The sequence below is a fragment of the Equus caballus genome, chromosome 19, assembly GCF_041296265.1.
Source record: "Equus caballus isolate H_3958 breed thoroughbred chromosome 19, TB-T2T, whole genome shotgun sequence".
Lineage (NCBI taxonomy): Eukaryota > Metazoa > Chordata > Mammalia > Perissodactyla > Equidae > Equus > Equus caballus.
The window spans coordinates 18,482,949-18,502,633 of NC_091702.1; the positions used below are offsets into that span (position 1 = coordinate 18,482,949).

Sequence of the window (19,685 nt, forward strand, 5' to 3'; positions counted from 1 at the left end):
CTGGGTGCGGACATGGCACCGTTCGTCAAGCCATGCTGAGGCGGCATCCCACATGCCACAACTAGAAGGACCTATAACTAAAAACTCACAACTATGTACCAGGGGGGTTCGAGAGAAAAAGGAAAAATAAAATCTTAAAAAAAAAAAAGCCTACGTTATTAAAAAACCGCAAATAACAGCACAAATCTATTTTGCAAATGACTATCCCTCTATTTCCAAGAGTGAATAATAGTTTGTCAAAAATAAATATTATTAAATCACCAATTCTATTTGTTTTACCAGCTATGTATCTTTGAAGAAAAAAAAACTCAGTAAAATGTCCATGAGTTGTGAGATTTCATCCAATTCTCTATTGGTTTTTTGCTTCTTTGCACACATTCTCTGTTTAAATCTACCAGGATAATTTCAAGTTGCCAATGATAGTAATTCTTTAAAAATCTCTTTTTAAAAATGGAGAAAAAGGCTTAAAAATAACTAAATTGCCTTATAGCAAAAAAATTTATATTGCCAACAGAAATTTAGTTTGACATCTAAAATCTTTATAAGATAAACAAATTCTGATTTTTCCTTTATTTTATCATAACTGAAAAATGAAATCACTTAACACAAATATTTAATACATAATTTCCTTAAAATTTTTCTATGGCGAAACAAAACTGTGCATATTTTTAAAGAGTGTATATAATATCATCAATACTCATGACAACCTCAAAACAATTAGCATTGGTATAGCTTCAAATTCTTATTAGTTGTGGCTATTTTTGAAAAAAAGTTGCAATGCTTATTAGGGCCCAGCATACCAGCAAGCCTTAATTTTACAGTGTCATAGAGTTCAAAAAGTGGCATTATAGTTTGAAGACACTGTAAGTCGCCATTTCTTTCTTGTAAGTCTCTTAAAACAGGCTGGAAAACTATTCAGTACCTCATATATAATAACCAACAAAAACATTTCCATTGAGTACTTTTTGCCCAGAGTGATTAAGGACAAAAAAAATAGGAATTCTTGTTGCTTTATTATCCGATAACTGCTAAGAAGCTCCTGTTAGAAGTTCTTCAGACATTACACCAAGTCGTCTTGGTCTTCTGATCATATATATATTCACATATATATGCATTTTTTCAAGTAAAGAAATGTTTAACAGATGTAAACTATTTATTGAATATTTGCCACCAAATATTGTTAAATACATTATCTTGCAGCATATCGCTTTCAAGTTAAAATGTCAGAAACAAACACCAATATTTACAATTCTTTTAAGGAATGTTATATAATGACACATTAAGGCGTAAATTCTTTTGGCTTATAATTCTTAAAAGAATGATAATAGCAAAAGTGATGCAAAATCTTCAGTGTGAGATTATGATTAAGCTACATTTTACAAAAATATGGTGTAAGATGGCAATAATCCCATTCAACATCCTGGATTGGATCCCTTCAGGAGGGACGGATAATTTATACAGTCAAACTTTAAAATTTACAGATAAGGCAGTTCAATACTGCCACTGAGAGTACATCTCTTAACATATACAACTTTCAGGCCACAGTTTTGAAGGTCTGAAGTATCAAGTTGGTTTGATGAATTAGTCGGTTGGCACTTATGAACACATTTATTGCCCTGTTAAAAAAAAAAAAGAAAGAACAGGCTTTAACTTTATCTAAAAAATTCATCCTTTGAAAACATTTATACTTAACGCCATCTACTAACACTAGCAAGGACAACAATTTAGGAAAAAAGGTAAGTTAGTACTGAGTGTCATAATTTATTCCAGCTTGAAATTGAACAGTCCTGCATCATTTGAAACTGTCTAGGAATTACTGCCCCCTAGTGGTTCTGGCTGGCAATAAGGTGTTGGTGGGCTCCTAATGCCAGGTGGCGCCTCAATGACAGAGTTCATTTATAGGTCAGACAAATACCTGGCCAAAGAAGAGGATTCAAATGTAGTCTCCACTTGTGGTTTCATCCAAGTTATCAAAATAAAACTGCTAAAGTATCATACTCAGTCTCAAAATCTGTACGTTAATGGGCATGACAGATACTTAAGAAAAAGCTAATTACTTTGAAGCTGATTCATCTCAATTTCTTACCTTCTTTCAAAAAAAATCTGAGAATTCTAAACTACTTTTAGAATTAATCTACTTTTAAAACAACATAATCACATGGTTTCAATATTTGGGAGCTGACAATATATAAAAATACGTTCTTAAAAGCTACTTTGTGCAGCACCACATTCTCCTGTCAGCCCACCTTCATGTGACGGGAGCAGGGAGGGATGCCTTAGTCCCACTGAGTGGCCTTATCAGTTCCTTAGCAGGATAGCTAAAGCTTGTATCTTCATCCTAGACACTTTTCAAAATAGAGGGACCAGGAAGAACTAGTTGAATCAATAGAAATTCATCCCCCTATTGAAAGATGGCTCAGGGGCTGGCCAGGTGGCACAGCGGTTAAGTGCGCATGTTCTGCTCCAGCGGCCCAGGGTTCGCCGGTTCGGATCCTGGGTGTGGACATGGCACCACTTGGCAAGCCATGCTGTGGTAGGTGTCCCACATATAAAGTAGAGGAAGATGGGCACGGGCCAGCCTTCCTCAGCAAAAAGAGGATTGGTAGCAGTTAGCTCAGAGCTAATCTTCATCAAAAAAAAAAAAAAAGAAAGAAAGATGGCTCAAAGATTAGGCTTTATTAATAATTTTCAGTTTTGAGAAATAGGTACAAAACGTGTGGCACATTATTCATACACAAATAATTATAATTTAAAGAAGCTGCTGAATGGAGAAAAAGTAGTAGAAGTTAACCTGAATAATCCATATGCCTCTTTGAACTGTTAAAACTTTGGGGCCAAGGCACTGGGACTTTTAAAAATTGAACCCAGTGATTCTAACGTGCAAATAGCATTGAGAGTAAATAATTTCAGATTAATGAAAATTAGGCTGTGAATGAATTTCTACCTTTAGATGTGCTTATTCCATGATAGTTCTTAATTAATTAGAATCAGAAACAATGATCCCATCATGTAAATTATAATTTTAATGTGTTTTTGTTATTTGGGCTTAGCAGAGGATTCCAAGGAAAAACAGATGTTAAGTTTATTTTCAGAACACACCTGCTGGCTTATTAAACTAAGTCAAGGAGAATTTCCCCTAGAGAACCCGAATAGTAGTATGGAAGAACAAGATAAGCCGTTAATAAAATTGAGCTCAATATCTTTAATTCATAATATAAACGTAAATAGTTCAATCTGTTTGAACTGTTAAAAATAATTCTGAAAATCAACAGACCACTCTGATGTATTCTTTAATTATTCTTTAATATTATCACAGTAACACTGTAATAGTTTGCCCTGGATATAGGGATCTTAAAACTTCAATGGTAGGATAGGATGTTAGAGGTCCCCTGCCAATTGTAGCTGGAATAATCACCATTTAGATTATTTTTTTGACTTCAAGCACTGTTAGAAAATGGTCTTGTCCATAAAATTCCTAGCATTCTACTTGAGATCCAAAAAACTCTAAGGCACAATGCTGCAGAAGATATGGCTTCTGCATCAGCTTATGCATTATATGTACGTGTATACGTGTAAAAAGACCTATGAGATTTATAGGTTTTCTGAAGTGTTCTATAGTCAATTGCATGTAAATATGAAAATAATGTCCAATCTACCTTTGTAGTACCCTTCCTGTCTTACAGAATGACCCTGTGACAGCCTCCCTCCTTCCAGGGCAGTAGACCACAACGTTTGCAGCACTTTAAAATCACCTGGAGCACTTTTAAAAACACCTAAACCCTGGCCCCACTCGAAGCCAACTGAATCAGAATCTCTGAAGCTGAGGCCAAGGCAATGGGATTGTTAAAACCTGAACCCATGTGATTGTAATGTGTAAACAGGCCCAAGAACCACTGCTCTAACTTTAGTGCAGCAATTTTCAACAAACCTGCAGCATCAGTATCATCTGGAAACTTCCTAGAAATGTAAATTCTTGGGCCCACCCCAGACCTACAGAATCAGAAACTCTGGGGGTGGGGCCCAAAAGCAAGCCCTCCAGGTGACACTGATGCTACTAACGTTTGAGAACCACTGCCTCAGGGGTTGGTAAAGCAGGCCGATAAGCCAAATCTCACTCTCTCACTCACCGTGTGTTTCTGTATGGCCTGCAAGCTGAGAACACTTTTACATCGTTAAATGGTAAAAATAATAATAAAAAAAAAGACATAATATTACGTGACAGGTGAAAATTATACAAAATTCAAATTTCAGCATCTATGAATAAAGTTTTATTAAAACACAGCCATCATACCCACTTTTTTCTACACTGCCTCTGGCTGCTTTTGCACTACACTAGCAGAGGGGACGTGGGGAGTTGCAACAAGCCCACCAAGTAAAAATACTTGCCATCTGGCGTTTCAGAAAGTCTGCCCACTCCTGCTCTAGACTAGAGTTATGGCTGAATTATCAACCATTTAATTTCTATTTTTAAGAGTTTACCTTAGTTATTAGTTGGTTTGAGTATTAACAATAGAGTAAAAGGGTTTAATTTATACAGTTTTAGTATAATACAAAACCACATAATTTATTTAATATGAAAAGAAAAGGATAATAAGTGACAATACTTACTTGCCATCTTTAAAATAGGTTTTCAGAGTATCACTGAAACTTTTGGAGTACTTTACAAATTCTTTCTTTTGGTGTTCAAGTGCCTACAGACATCAAATTAATAAGAAAAAAATGCCAGATAAGAGAAATAACACAAAAGCCAAAGACAAGAGACTACACAGAATATAGGATGGCGTTTATATCACAGATAAGCATTTTTAGGAGTATTTACTTAAACACATGTAACAGAATATTTAAATTCAAGGACAAACTCAGTGGTAAATGATATAAAACTATTTCCAATGATGAAACAGTCTGAGTATTTAATTTGATAAAACAACTCGGTGTAAACCAGTATCTAGGGCGGCAGCTTCTAAGGCTTCTATTAAACTTACCCTGCGGTTCTGGTATTGATATTTCTTGAAGACATTATTCACTGTATCAAGAAGTTCTTTTATTGCACTAGCTATATCCCTGTTGGGTAAGAAAAAAAGAATCTTCTTAAAATCAGTTACCCTTGAAAGAAGTTTGTATACATAGTTTTAGGAGTTACTAATCACACTGTTAATTACCACACGAAGAGTGTGTCAAGCACAGACATGTGACTAGCTGCGTGAGTGGGGGTGTTAGCCAGGACCTTCCGGGATCCCGGCTTCTCCTGCACGGCTGACCAAACATTTCACAACTAACATCAACCTTCCCAAATCAGTAACATTTCATTCAGTATTACTTACTCAAGTAACTACTTGCTGCCTCTCTTCTCCAGTTTTGATTTTTTCCTTTCTCTGGCTAACGTAGCTGAATTCAAGCTACCACATTCTCCACTTTTATCTCATGAACAATTATATGAAGTTTTACCATTCATATGTAACTCATTTCTGTATTTACCAACACTTCAAGTTAAATACCAAAGGTTTTGATGTTTAAAATGTTTCCTCCTTGGATGTAGCTCTTCTCTCTAACCAATCACCTATCCTCCCCTTCCAAACCTTTGTTGTCACTATTTCCTTTGGAAAACAATTTTAAATTTCTAAGAGAGACAGTATCAGAATACTCCTCTAGGGGGCCAGCCCGGTGGCGCTGCGGTTAAGTGCGCACATTTGGTTTCTCGGCGGCCCAGGGTTCGCTGGTTCAGATCCCCGGTGCGGACATGGCACCCCTTGGCACACCATGCTGTGGTAGGCGTCCCACATATAAAGTAGAGGAAGATGGGCACGGATGTTAGCTCAGGGCCAGGCTTCCTCAGCAAAAGAGGAGGACTGGCAGTAGTTAGCTCAGGGCTAATCTTTCTCAAAAAAAAAAAAAAATACTCCTCCTCTACATTAACCTTTCCACCAATTATCTTGTGACTATATATGCATCAACACCTTCTTCCCTTTCTAAAGGGAAAAAGAGAAGAAATCAATAATTCTCATTTAACTGTTCTTCCTAACTATGCACCACTTTTTCTGAACTCTTGTCTTTTATATCTATGCCCTTTTCAATTTCCATGTGTAACTTCATAGCAATTTTTCTTGCCAAAGTGAACTTAAGGTAATTCTGCATTCTCGAATAGCCTCACATTCTCTAAGGCAAGCTTCTCTTTTTCACATCCATTCCCTTAGCTGTAAATTGCTACAAAAACTTTTTGCTGTTCAAATGCAAGGCAAGTGTGAAGATATGAATTAGTAAGACATAAATCTAGACCATCCCGTACATAATCTTTTATTACTGACATTTTAACCACAGATGTCAGACTTCAGTTAATTCATACCTAAAACATTACAGCTTTACTATTTAAAGAAAAAACCAAAAAACTCAGTGTCTAGATTTCTGTGTGTTGTTTCACAGCATGTTTCTAGTAAATAAGCATCTAGAAATTCTAAAAACAACAAATAAACAGGATTTTGGTATAAAAAAGTATTTTAGTTTATTCTGAAGTAGGAATGACATTTTAATTAAATATTTCAATAAACATTCACTTATTACCTCCTGTATGTCAAACATTGGCTGAAACATTAAAACATTAGATGTTCAAACAGGACATCCATTTTACAAAGAAATAACATCTGTCCCCTCACTTTTTTGGCCTCTGGAATAGCAGTTTAAAGTTATATAACTGTTCCTTTCATTTATGGTATCAGCACGTCAAATCCTTCTGTATTGACATGATGGGCATAGATCCACCACAGCTTAATAAAACAGGATCCTATGAGCATCCTATGATGTGAGGAAAACTACAATTTCAACAAGTAAAAAATAAACAATGTCAAATCTCTGAATATGAAAGTCTTCAAATCCACAATGAGCCTATTTAAAACAGAATGTAATGGAGCAAATTACACAGTGATCCCTTAGCTGTTTATATACAACTGTACTTAATGGTATGCTTTAATACTCTGCTAAAAGGGGATTACAAAAATGTGCTTTCAGGGCTAATGAACAAGATGAACATATGTTCTATATGCAGTGATAATGGCTGGATTCCACAGGGCAAAAGAGCAGTTCTGAAACTGGTTGCTCACTCTCTCACCTGGGAGCACAAACAAAAGGGGGGGCAGGGGAGAAGAGGGAGGGTCTAGTGGACAGTACTCCAGGCCTGCTAATGAATATTGGGAATCTGTCTCTACTTTAAAAGGAAAGGAAAGAACTCTCCAGGTGATTCTGCTGATGAATCAAGTTTGGAAATCACTGTTTGGAAACCCAGAGCCTAGAGCTAAGGTTTGATCCATTATTTGCCAGACAGCTTTATAGAGAAGAAGCCTGTTTATTCCTAGGCCTGGACTCCTCTAAAACAACCTGCAGCAATTTATGTCAAATATTATGTCACCTGTATGCACACAGAACAGAGTTTTCACTAATGCCACCAAGGTTTGCACCACAGGAGCTACGTTCTATTAGTAACTACCTGAGGGTTTGTTTCCTACAAGAGACGATACAGGCACTAAAAAACATTTCAGACAACTAAGCAGATAAAGAACTGGGGAGAACTTGAGGGAAAAATAACCATAGTGTAATTAGCAGCAGAGTCTGGTGTTAATGAGTTCTGTGATAAGGGACATAGAGTATGGGTATAGCAGGAAGAAATTTTAGAAATCTGCAGCTATATAGTGGGGCAACTTTAGGGAGATGTATACACTGAAAGAGAGGACGACAGGTATCAGATGAAATGTAAACATATATCTTATTAAAAAATTGCATGGAATAGTACAGCTTCTAATCGTGTCACCCCAATTAATATAATGAGCTTATGCCAACACTCTGAAAGAAAGAAATTCCTATGCTGTATGTTTAGTTTGGTCTAGACTGGACACCTCTGGAAAAGCTGTTTTGAAGCCATCATGAAAACCAAACCCTAGTGAATTTTTGCCTATGAATATGCAAATACAGATTACAAAGAGTTAACAGATAAATGCATAGATTCCTGGTCTATTAAATCATGAGTTTCCACTAGTCACCCATTAACTGGGATGTATCAGACCAAAAGAAAAGTGCTATTAATTAATTTTAGAAAGTATTTGCATAAGCCAGAAACATTCATTAATCAAAAGTACTTTTAAAAGATTTGTTTCCTGGATCATTCTTCCTAATCAACTCTATGGAGAAGAGGAAAAAAACCTTATTTCACAATGCTAGCATGTGCTATGAGTGTATGCTAGACACTCATGTGCACCACTTCTGTCAATTCTCCTAACTATTACCCTCATCTTCACAGGTAGAAATGAGATCACAGCAGCTAAGCAACTTACCCAAGATCACAGGGCTAACGTCGGAATAAGATTCAAACCCAGGTATGCTAACAGAGACAGAAATACCTCGATATTTGTTAGCTACAGGAATCTTTGTTCTACTTTAATATAACCTACAACATCACGTACAGTACTTGGTGTAGTAGGCATCTGATACATGCTTACTGAAAAATACTGCTGAAATAAATGAATGAAGAGGATACCTTAAATATGAGATATACCTTAACTACCTTAAATATGAGAAAGTAAAATTTTAAGGAAAAATAGTAACTGCACTGTATGTTGTGTCTGAAGAATAAGCCATTTTTTCTTTTAGTGCAATTTTATACACTAATTTGTTAAACAATTAACAGTGGTAACAATATGTACTGAAATGTATCAATATATATCAGTGACACAAATAATTACACCTTAGCCAACTACACTAATTCAGACACGGTTGAATTTTAGTCTCAGAAATAATACATATTATCAACAAACTTTCCATGGCAAATTATCCCTCCTAAAATGGTTAAGAAATAAATTTTAATGGCCAATTATCTTAGTTCAGTTTTGCTGAGTACACTCCACAAAACAGAACTGAAATATTACTACTGCACCATAAATGAGAGATGAGAGGCTAAATCAGCCTCTGTCTATGACTATGGACAAGACTCAAGCTCTTGACCTCAACTTCCTTATGATTAAAATGTGGCTGTTAATAATTTCAAACTGTTATCTCTCCAGAACCAAAATGGTTCAGCAGAGATTCCTCAGGGACTCCCCAGGGGAAAAAGAGGGTGTCAGGGCAGCAAGATGAGGGCTCTGGGCCTATCATTTCTACCCTAGCTTCAACCACAACACTGTTCTCCCTCTTACCTACTGGATTCTATACAAGATGTCCTTTATCACACTTCTTCCAAACAGCAGAAACGTTTTTTTCAAGCACTAGATTAGATCAATACTATGAATCTATGATTGGGAAGCAGCAGAGAAGGCCCTGGAGTCAGTCTGCTTGGGATCAAAGCAAGTTCTACCAATTTGCTAGCTCTGTGACCTTGTGAAAGTTACTTAATTTCTTATGCCTGAATTTCCTCATCTGTTACAGGGCGTTGTAATAAATTAATATATGTAAAGTGCTTTAAAAAGTGCTTAGCACATAAGTTCTATATAAGTGATTGCTATTATTATTAAGGTGACACATTCTATAACCCTCTACTACTTCAATGACCAGAAGCAAAATTTGCTGAAAATATTTTTAAAAGGTCAAATCTTCATAGAAATATAGCATAAATCATCAAAAAATATATGATTATTAAAACAAATCAAAACAATTAAATTATCTGAAAACTTTAGAAATAAGTTGTTTAAACAGCTGTGTTTGAGATCACTGACAATTTATCCTTTTACGGGCCAAACATGTTTACTTTACACCAAACTAAAAATAAAAATCCACAGTTGACTGTCTTCCTTCTTCACATATTAAAAATAGTTCAAGGAAGCTGAGGCTTTCTAATAAAGGTAAATGTTTAGCTTAGCGTTGGTCCCCCGTGACACGGATTTTAGGTAGTCAATGAAAAGTCTTTTTCGTACTTTATGGTCCTCAATTAGATGACCAAAAAGAGGAGGATCACTCCTTGATAGCTGGATTCAGTACCCATCGTGAATCATTGTTTTCTAAATTGGGACATACTCCTCCCTCTATACCAAAATAGGTGCCCCAACTAGCTGAAAAATCATTTTGCAATGTGAATTACAAAAAATATTATTTCTGAGAGATGAATGTTAAAATTTATTTCAAGTGAGCCACCTTAAGTTCTTCAAAGAGACGATGCATGATGCAGCCTCTTCCAGAAAGACCTGTGCTAAATCAATCTTTCCTTTCTAGCAATTTCTACTTGTGGTTTCACCAAAAGGTACACTGATAGTGCCACTACAACTACTCCCAGCTTTCTGGGTTTTCTATCCATTGAGGCTGAATAAAATTATCAGCCTCTTTAGTATAAAAATACTCATCTAGAAATTATGTTTGGAGTGTCCCCCTCTTTCCTCCACCCTCCCACCCCTGAGGAGAGTGCCCCTGGTCTGAGAACGGCTCTAGTATGACCCTTCTTGATGCTGCTCACCAGCCAGGCCCCTGGCCCCTGCACATTCCCAGTCTTTTTTAACCTGTATCCCAAAGGCAAGGATTTGGAGGCTCACAACATGGTCAATATTGGAATAATGCTATTTATGCCCAAGAGTACCTTATTATCCTAATGACTTATGCAATTTCTGAAATAAAAACAAAACTGGTAGCCTTTGTTATCAATCTCTAATTTATCCAATTTCTCTACTCACTTTAATCTGATGTTTACATTTTTCCATTTTTTACATAGTTCAAACTATATTCCAGTTTATGTACACTTAATTCACTATTTTTAAACTAAACATTCTAAAAAATGTTACTGTATTCTGAAGGCAAATGCCACAGCTTAGAATAATAAAAATGTAGCATTGAAAATTTTCAAATTAGTATTAAATATTTCAATTGAATACTAATGTCATACCAAAAACTACATCTAGAATGAGCGGTTCCTTTGAAGTACCTTTAAGAAAAGAACCACGACACAAAGTTGCTTACTTGATTGTCTGCAGAAACCTCACTCTGTCATTGATCTCATCGGGGATCTTACTGAGAATTTGTTTAAGTGCTCGTGCCTTCTCGTTCAGGTCCTGGAATTCTGGCTCTGGTCGTTCAATCATATACTCTGATAAAATAAATACATATAAAAAGCATCAGGCAATTCCCTACCAAATTCAGGTCTACGAATTCCCAATGTTAGTGAAGAGGGTGGTAGGGAGAGAAAGGCCAGATAATTAGGAAAGACAAGGTTGCAAAGCAGAATTCATGAGCTCACCCTAGTCCAGTAAGAATGTTAAGGCTCTCTCCAAGTAAAATATTAGAAGATGAAAGAGTAAACATTTTCAATTTGCGGTAAATGGAAATCCCATGAAATCTTAAAAAACATAAATAAGTAAAATTAAAAAGGGAGGTTTATCAGGCCTCTGAAGCTAAATTTTGCAAGGAAACCTTAAAGGAAGCAATGACATTTGTAAGAAATACAATGGCAAGATATATCTGCCAATGGGGAAGATGAGTTTAATAAAACCTCTGGATTGAATACAATGGCTCATTACATCAAAACCCCAAATAACCTAATAAAATCTTCAACATATTCTTGAAATCTAACTTAAAAACAAAAACACCACTATAAATCCAACACAAAGGTGGGGACCACAGAAGAGCAACTTTGAAAAGGACGTTCATCAGACCTGGCAGAGGCAAAAAGTTTCCTACCAGATTCACTGTAGGCCTGTAAACATTACAACCACCAATTCATCCATATAATGCGGCCTAACAGGCTGCAAATGCTCAGGTCTAGAATAATGAGGCAGACTTTCTTATAAGTTATGGAATCAGTTAAAAGACCTACTTTTGTTCTCCTTCAATCAACATAGGAAATTATATTTCCATGTCTTCCTGATTAGAGGGAAAGTAGCCACCAAATTTAAGTGAAACAGTTCTGATTATTTAAAAAAGCAAAAAATGGGAAAAGGAGCCAAATGGATGGTTATTGCATTGTTCTCTCAAATCTGTGCTTCAAAAAAAATATGCTATACTAAAGTTAAAAAAAAAAAACTCATTACTTTCAAACTGCTATTTGCATAAAGTCAACACAAAACAGCAAGAACTATTCTTCTATTTTATATAGATTTTCTTCCCCACTATCATAACAATAAGAAGGAAGGAGAGGACGAGAAGGAGGAGAGGGAAGGAGGGGAAGGAGGGGAAGGAGGAAAGCTCTTTGGTCAAACAATAAAGATTTGGAGGAAGTGCTTTTCAACAAGAAAATAAATGAGACTCTCTCTGATTACCTTCTACATCATCAGCTGCCATTCGAAGAAGTGACTCTGTGAAGTTAACTTCTACACTTTTTTTCTCTAAAATTTTCATAATGATGTCTTGTGTGAGTCCTGGATTTTCTTTTTCAGCCTATAAGAAAGAGAAAGCTAGTTTTGAAATACGGAAACTAAATCAGCATTTTAAAGCCAAAACTTCTTTGTTCAGAACCTGTTAGGAACTTCTTAATCTCATCAATTTCTAACAGCAGAGGTCTTTGTACAGGTGTTGTGACGGCATTCACTTATGTTCTGTTAGAGCCTGTGCATCAGTAACTTCTTATTACAGCCATGGTCTCATTTTCTATTTGAATATAAAGTACTTAACGTTTCCTAATTCTCCTCTACACTCTCTTGCAATCAAACTAATAACAAAGATAGAAATAAAGATTATATATACTTTTGGTAATCCATCAATTACGCTTTTCAGTAGTTTAAATACACTGAGGATTTTTAGCTGTTTTTTATTAGCTAATATTTCAACTTGAGGATCAAAAAATAACTCATCTCACCAGTATTTTGCAGATTCTTTGCATTTATATTAACAGAACATCAGGAGAAACAAAAACAAAAAAAAAACAGGATTTCTTTGCAGGTTTTAATGAAGCTATATAATCTCTTAACTATTTTCCCACACAATGATTTTCATTTCCTATTTTATTTCTGTAGCAAGAATATTTCCTTCACTAGTTTTCAGAACATCATTAATCCTTTTACTACCTCCTGAGCTTGTTTCACTAATGAGTTTCCATTGGTTCTATGTTACTTACACTCCCTAGGGCACTAAAATCTTCTAGTCATTTCAAGACTGAACATATCGAGTTTTGAGTTTACCAAAGTTAATTTTCAGGTTTCGATTTTCCCCAGTAATTCTTTCTCACTTTCTTATTTTCTTAAAGTTTGTAAACACATTCTAGGTTTGCTTCTTTTAGGAAGCCTGCCAATTTCAATCATTATGCTGATGATTTCCTATGTTCTTTGCCCTGATATTAAAGAGCAAACAGAAGTACAATTTATGATCTTAATCAGATGGCAATCCTTTTGCTTCCTTTTGTGTCAAGCACATTTAACCTCTGCCTTTTCAATTCCATTCTGGCATCACTGCAGATCCAGCTCTTTTCTGTTCCTATTGCTCTTTGCATTCTAACATCTTGTTTCTCATTAGATTTCAAATATCAAAAACTCAAAGGTTGTCAAATGAAATGGGAAAAGAAAATATACACATTTATCTCAATTCTGGGATCATTTTAACTGCTGTCAAATGCTATCAAGGGAACTCATCTTGATAGATGATTAATAACAATAAAGTGTGTCCTACTGAATTCCATTTCTTTTGTAACCTGTTTTGATTTTTCCTTCGATGAATATATTTAAGATAGAATCTAATTTTACAACAATAAGAGTTCCCTTTAAAAGAACAGTTGTACAAGTACCGCTTAAGATGCTGTCAACATTATTAATTTGGTGAACTGCCACAAAATTACATATAATACACTATTTAAATAAGCCAGTATTTGGTAACAGTGGTTTATCTTCCCTAAGTAGCATTAAATCTACCTACACAACACATCATCTTAGGAAGCAGGGGAACATCCTCTATGTGCTTCCAGAGAATGCCAGCAGAGAAATACTCTCTCTCTGATTAAGTTAAAATAAAGTGCTGAAAGCCTGAGAACAAAGATTTTAATACCAAGTTGGTCTGGTGCCCCAAAACGTCAAAGCTGGAGCATTCCAGACATCTCACAGAGGTCCCTACCTTTCTCAGTTCACAGTGTTCTCATTGCCAAAGGAAATACCTAACAGTGCTATGTATTAAGTCGTTAGGTTCAAACAACTTAATAAGTACTTATGTCTGAACAACCTAGTAGCCTTTAAAAAATACATAAATTGAAAGAAAAATATTTTATTTCATTATTAAATAGCCATGATTACTTATATTAATGAGATGTATGTACCTGTTGAACACTGCACAATTTCTCAAATGTTGGAATTAGACTGGACCCTTCCACCCTCATTTCCTATTGTACATTGATTTTCTTGTGGTACTTGCTTTTTATCACAGTGACAGCCAAAAGTTCCGTTTCACAAAAATATGACATCACTGAGAGGAATACAGCCCAATCTAATATGTTGAAACTGCAAACTACCTCAAGCTGGTAGTTCTCAACCAGATGTTGAGTATCAGAGTGTTCCCTCAAAATTTTAAAATATCTCATGACACCCATCTGAGTTTGCTGTGGGGCCACAGTGTGCACACATCTGGGAACACTATTCTTAGTATCTTCTGGCTGAGGTCCTAGTTAAGCTACTTTTTATTGTAAAAGCCTTAAATTTACCCAGTAACTCTGATGGACAAAATAAATAGATCTGCCCTTAAATCAGAGCCTTAACTATCTGTACCTCCAGGTTTTCCCTAGAACACAACCTTGAACTCTTTGGGTGTCCAATGTTTACGAAGAATCCAGCTGTGAGAGAAAACTCTCCCCGAGGATGGTAACATCCAGTCTGTGGATCAGTGACTCCCCACAACACAACCTATCAGAACCTCCCGGGGGGAAGGAATCGACAGCAGACCAGATACCCGGAAAGATAATATTCATTAGTATTATTTTATCTTGGAAAAAGACTATTTTAATCCTTTTTCTCTAAATAACCAAAAGAGATATTAAAGCTTGATAAATATCACTGTTCTTGTGGAGCAAGAACTAGAAATATGGATATGTATGAATATATATGGATATATGGCTGGGTGAGGTTTTTCAATCTATTCCAAATATGTTAAAATTTAAACCATACAAAAATCTTCATCTTTTTATTGCATTCCCTCCTTTAATTTCACTTGAAATTTAACCAATTAAATATGATAAGTAAGAATAAATCAATGCAAAATTGACTAATATGTCTTCCTCCAAAATAACTTTCAGTATCCCCAATTAACAATCAGTGCCATGGATAATAAAATTTATCTACATATCAAACCAGGTCTCCTGGCCACATACTTTAAACACACAGTTTTCTTTTTAATTGTACTCTAGTGTTAAAACATCAGCTTACATATGAAGATATTCCAAGAAAAAGCTTCACAAAATTCATTATTTTCTCTCTTTTATGAATATCACTGACTATACCATCTACTGCTTCAGATAGGGTCCCCTTTATGAGGACACCCACAAGTTATTTCTCTCTCTTCTGGGTATCAGGAAAGCTAAAAAACTGACTTTTGTCTTACTGATAGTACACTGTGCAACAGGTCACTTTTCCTTCTTTTCTTTGGCCACAAAGATGCTTAAAATAGTTCCTATCATGCCTCTCATGACCCCACACCACACTGATGCTCAAAGAAGGAAAGAAAAAAAATCTGATTATGGTGTTGCTTTGTTGATTCTCTTCATGAACCCAGTGATTTGGAAGGATGTATTTTAATGAAGCTAGCATGTATGGATATACAGGCACTGCATTTTAGAGTATCAAACACATCAAAATAGCTCTAATCCGACATATAGAATATAATTTCCTGTGGTGAGATAAGAGAACTGTCTAGTGGCATTATCTATGCTACCAGTTAAGAGTGGTATCAGTAAACTAATCTTTGCCATAAAAAGAAATCAAGCTGGATAGATTTATAGCTTCAACTCCAATGAAACTCAACCATAAATTTATTCTACATTTAAACATTAAACATTAAAATACTTTACCTGAAATACAAATTGATGGGAGCAAACAAACAAAACGTAAACAAAAATTAAAGTTTTGGGCATCCTGATATGTATTTTGGGGGAACGGGGGATGGGATGACACGGGATGGATAAAGTTTTATACAAAATATCAGCCTATGTAATTTCAAATTTTCTAGTAGCCACATTCAAAAAGTAAAAAAAAAAAAAAAAAAACCACAAATTATTTTATGAGCACATCCAAAATATTATCTTTAACATGTAACCAATATAAAATACCTTTTACTGACTTACTGTGCATACTTTTTCTTGTACTAAGTCTTCCAAATTTGGTGTGTACTTTATACTTGGAGTACAACTCAACTCAAACTAGCCATATTTTAAGTGCTCAACAGCAACATGTGGCTAATGATTATCGACTGAATACCTCAGGTCTAGAGACAACAAAAAAATTCATTCTAAATGACTTCGCTGTACATTCTCAAAGTAGCCTTAATCTGACGTAAAGAGGTCTTAAGTTTCCCACTCAAAAACACTGTTTTACACTTATGTTCTACAATTAAACAATATGAAGAGCGTCTTTTCAAGCTATAACCTCACAAGTTTTAACAAGTCAAATAAAAAAGAATGCAAAAAGATACTTTAAAACTAAAGAGACAATACGCTGAAGAAATCAGTTTCAAAAGCACAAAGTGACAAAAAGATGAATACTAAGGAACTGCAGTTGTTCCAGCTCACTTTTTGGAAGTGTTGTAAGCTTCACAGAGTAGGCTAAAACAGGCACAAGATGGCTGAAAAGGTTTCCACTAAAAGGAAATAAACTGGTAATTATCACATGGTATTTAGATTTATATACAACATACATTTTAATCATCAAAATAAATTATTTGTGCCTCACCTTAATGAAAGCTGCTCTCAGCGTCTGAGCTGCAGACAGATTTACTCGTTCTAGCTGCAATAAAAATTTTAAATCATTATTAATATCAATTTTCCGGGAAAAAGCACATTTCTGATATTCCATTCTGTAGTAATCACACTGACCAATCCATCACTCAATTAACAAAAATACTCGCTAATGATTCTAAATCACCATAATTCTTCAAACAGACAAGCTATATAAAATTTTCATTAGAAACCATGAAAAATTAAGGTGAACATATCAGTTATTTATTTCTTTTTTAAAAAAATAAGACACACTCTACCTTAAAGGTAGATTTAAGATAAGCACAGAATACAAAATAATATAAGTCCCTATAGAAAAAAATAAACATATTTACTTGAATTATTGAAAATAGGGAAGGTTCAAGATTAACTCTCAATGCTCTGTTGCAAATACATAGCAAATTGTGTGTGTGTGTGTATTGAATATAAAGTGGCCAACATAAAGAAAACATTCATTATTTAAAATTCTTTGTATTTACTACCTTATTCCTTTTTAATTCTTTTTCAATCGCTCAGCCAGGGATGAAGCCGAGATTAATCTATTTTATTAATTAGCAAGTAGGACTTATTAAGTAAAGATCTGTTCGATACTCAGTTGAAGACTGTGTCATCGGGCTTTCAGAGATGCTTATATCTGTTCTCTATTTTATCAGGATTAAAAAATGGTTACCTAGAATACTGAATCAAAAGTTCAACCCAAATGATTTTAATTTTTATATCAAATATGTCAGATTTACAATTTTGAAAGACAAGCGTCCTTATTAGATACTTTATAAAAGTCATTTTTCAATGAGCCAAAGGAAACAATTTCATAAAAATAACCCTATTTGTTGAAGAATTAACTGCTAGGCTTCAAATAACTTAGCTTCAGTTAAATTTAGGTATCTTTAGTCCCTAAGGATTGGGCCAGTTAACTCAATAAAATTCAATGCATATATTTTTTATTTGGGACAATTTTAAATGCTCACAAACAATGTAACCATTCTTAATTTTTATGCAAGTAGAATATTTCTACAAAAAGCTTATGAACATATATCACATTATGCAATCAATATTCCTTTCAATCTCTTGAGGCAATGAAAATGTAAGTTCTCCTTTATAAATGACATATATACACATACACATATCTATGGAACCTCCAACACTTTAAATCAACTTATTTTCAAAACAAGACAGAAATGCCAAGAACTTTATCTCCCTACGAGTTATTCACCTTAAGTACAAGGCAAAAGGAACAAAACCTGCTGAGATAAATAATTTATCTCCAAAAACAAACAATGGACCATTTAATTTAGTATTTAAGTTGGCATCTACAAATCTTGTAAAATTTAACATTGTCTTAGTAGGTAAAACAGGAGACACAAGGGGAGCAGGTAGACAAACACAGCAAAAAAGCAACTACATAAGTTTATAAACTTAATGAGGGTTTGTTTCCAAAACTGAAAAATTCTCTTCTTCCAGGAAATTTATTTAATTTTATGACTACTACTGAAGACTAAAATAACAATAACAGTTCTTCTGATCTAAGTTCTCGCTGTGCAAGGGAGGCAGGCGCAGACAGACAGGATCAATGTTCCCACCCTGATAGGAACCATTTCCTTATTTGGGCGTAGCCCACACTCTGACCTCTTTCAACAAGTCAAAGGTCTGAGTCCCATGTGTGCCTTCCTTGAGTATCAGCATTATTAAGCCACTCGATACCGTGGACTGGTATGCAAAAGGGTCAAGGCAAGTAAGAGAAGCCCAGAAAAGGCAGGGAGGAACTAATAAAATTAGCCAAGATGGACACCAATACGTCTAGATTTCTAGATTAAGTTTACAAACGTCTATCTTAGAAAGATAGGTCAGACGTTAATATAAATCAAAACTGTGAGGTGTGAAGCACCTCACCAGAACTCTGCTGGGAGTCATTTGGGGATACATTACATGCCCACACGTTTTGCAATAAAGCCACTGGGCTTTAGTACTCTTAAGGCATCCACTTTGCCCAGCAACTACCAGGCATATAGGCACATACATATTTTCTGAACTGAACTTAATCTCTCATCCCAAAATTTATCTAAATTGCTCTGGAATCTATTTATAATTTCAGCCTGTAATACTCAGGTAGCAAGACATGTTTTATCTTCCCTATTAAAAAGTGCGTCTATTTTAGGCCTCTCACTTGTGATATGATTTAATAATAAAATCATGTTCATCTTACCAGCACCTTTCATGACAAAATCAGGTTCTGGTAATATCCTAATAACAGATACCATTTAGTAAGCACCTCTTTTTTATTATATAGAGTATTTTTACATAGTATCTCTAACGTTCACAATCAATCTGTAACTAGCTATCATCTCCATTTTACAGAGGAAGAAACTGAGTTTGCATAAATTTACCCAAGGTTAAACAGTTAGTAGGTACAGACCCAGTATTCATACCAGATCTGCTGGCTCCAACACCCATGCCCAAGCCACCAACGCCACCCTGCCTCCCTGTACTCACCATTTCCAGATCCGAGTCTACCCCAGAATTGAATCCCTTCAACTACTTAAGAACTAACAAATTCTTGAGTTTCTACCACGTGTAAGGAAGTCAGTGTGAGAGATACAAAGAAATAGACTGCAGTCCTGGAACCCCAGCGGCTCAATTTAAGTAAGCAGTCAAACGGAAACTGATGGGATTACTGTCAGCTGAGGGAGAAAGCAAAGTCTCGATGAAGACGAGATTTGAACTAGTCCTTAAAGAGTGTGGCCTCGTAAAATCCTCGTCCTTGGCGGTTCACCCCTCTAGGGTTTCTTTAGGGTTGGTAACACATGGGGGCATAATGATCTTATGTAATTTTAGA

General features: G+C 35.3%; 1 protein-coding gene across 17 annotated transcripts in view; it reads right to left on the bottom strand.

The window, feature by feature from the left end:
• Positions 1-994: 994 nt before the first annotated feature.
• Positions 995-19,685, bottom strand: part of PDCD10 (programmed cell death 10) — a 41,791-nt gene continuing 23,100 nt past the window's right edge. For 16 of the 17 annotated variants that reach the window (XM_001490756.5, XM_001490676.6, XM_014732626.3 and 13 more), the window contains 6 exons: positions 16,809-16,862; positions 12,213-12,330; positions 10,918-11,044; positions 4,983-5,061; positions 4,609-4,691; positions 995-1,616 (listed from right to left, as the gene is read on the bottom strand). In XM_001490756.5, coding sequence (XP_001490806.1) covers positions 1,535-1,616; positions 4,609-4,691; positions 4,983-5,061; positions 10,918-11,044; positions 12,213-12,330; positions 16,809-16,862 — 543 coding nt within the window. In that variant the 3' untranslated portion in view covers positions 995-1,534. 17 annotated transcript variants of the gene reach the window in all.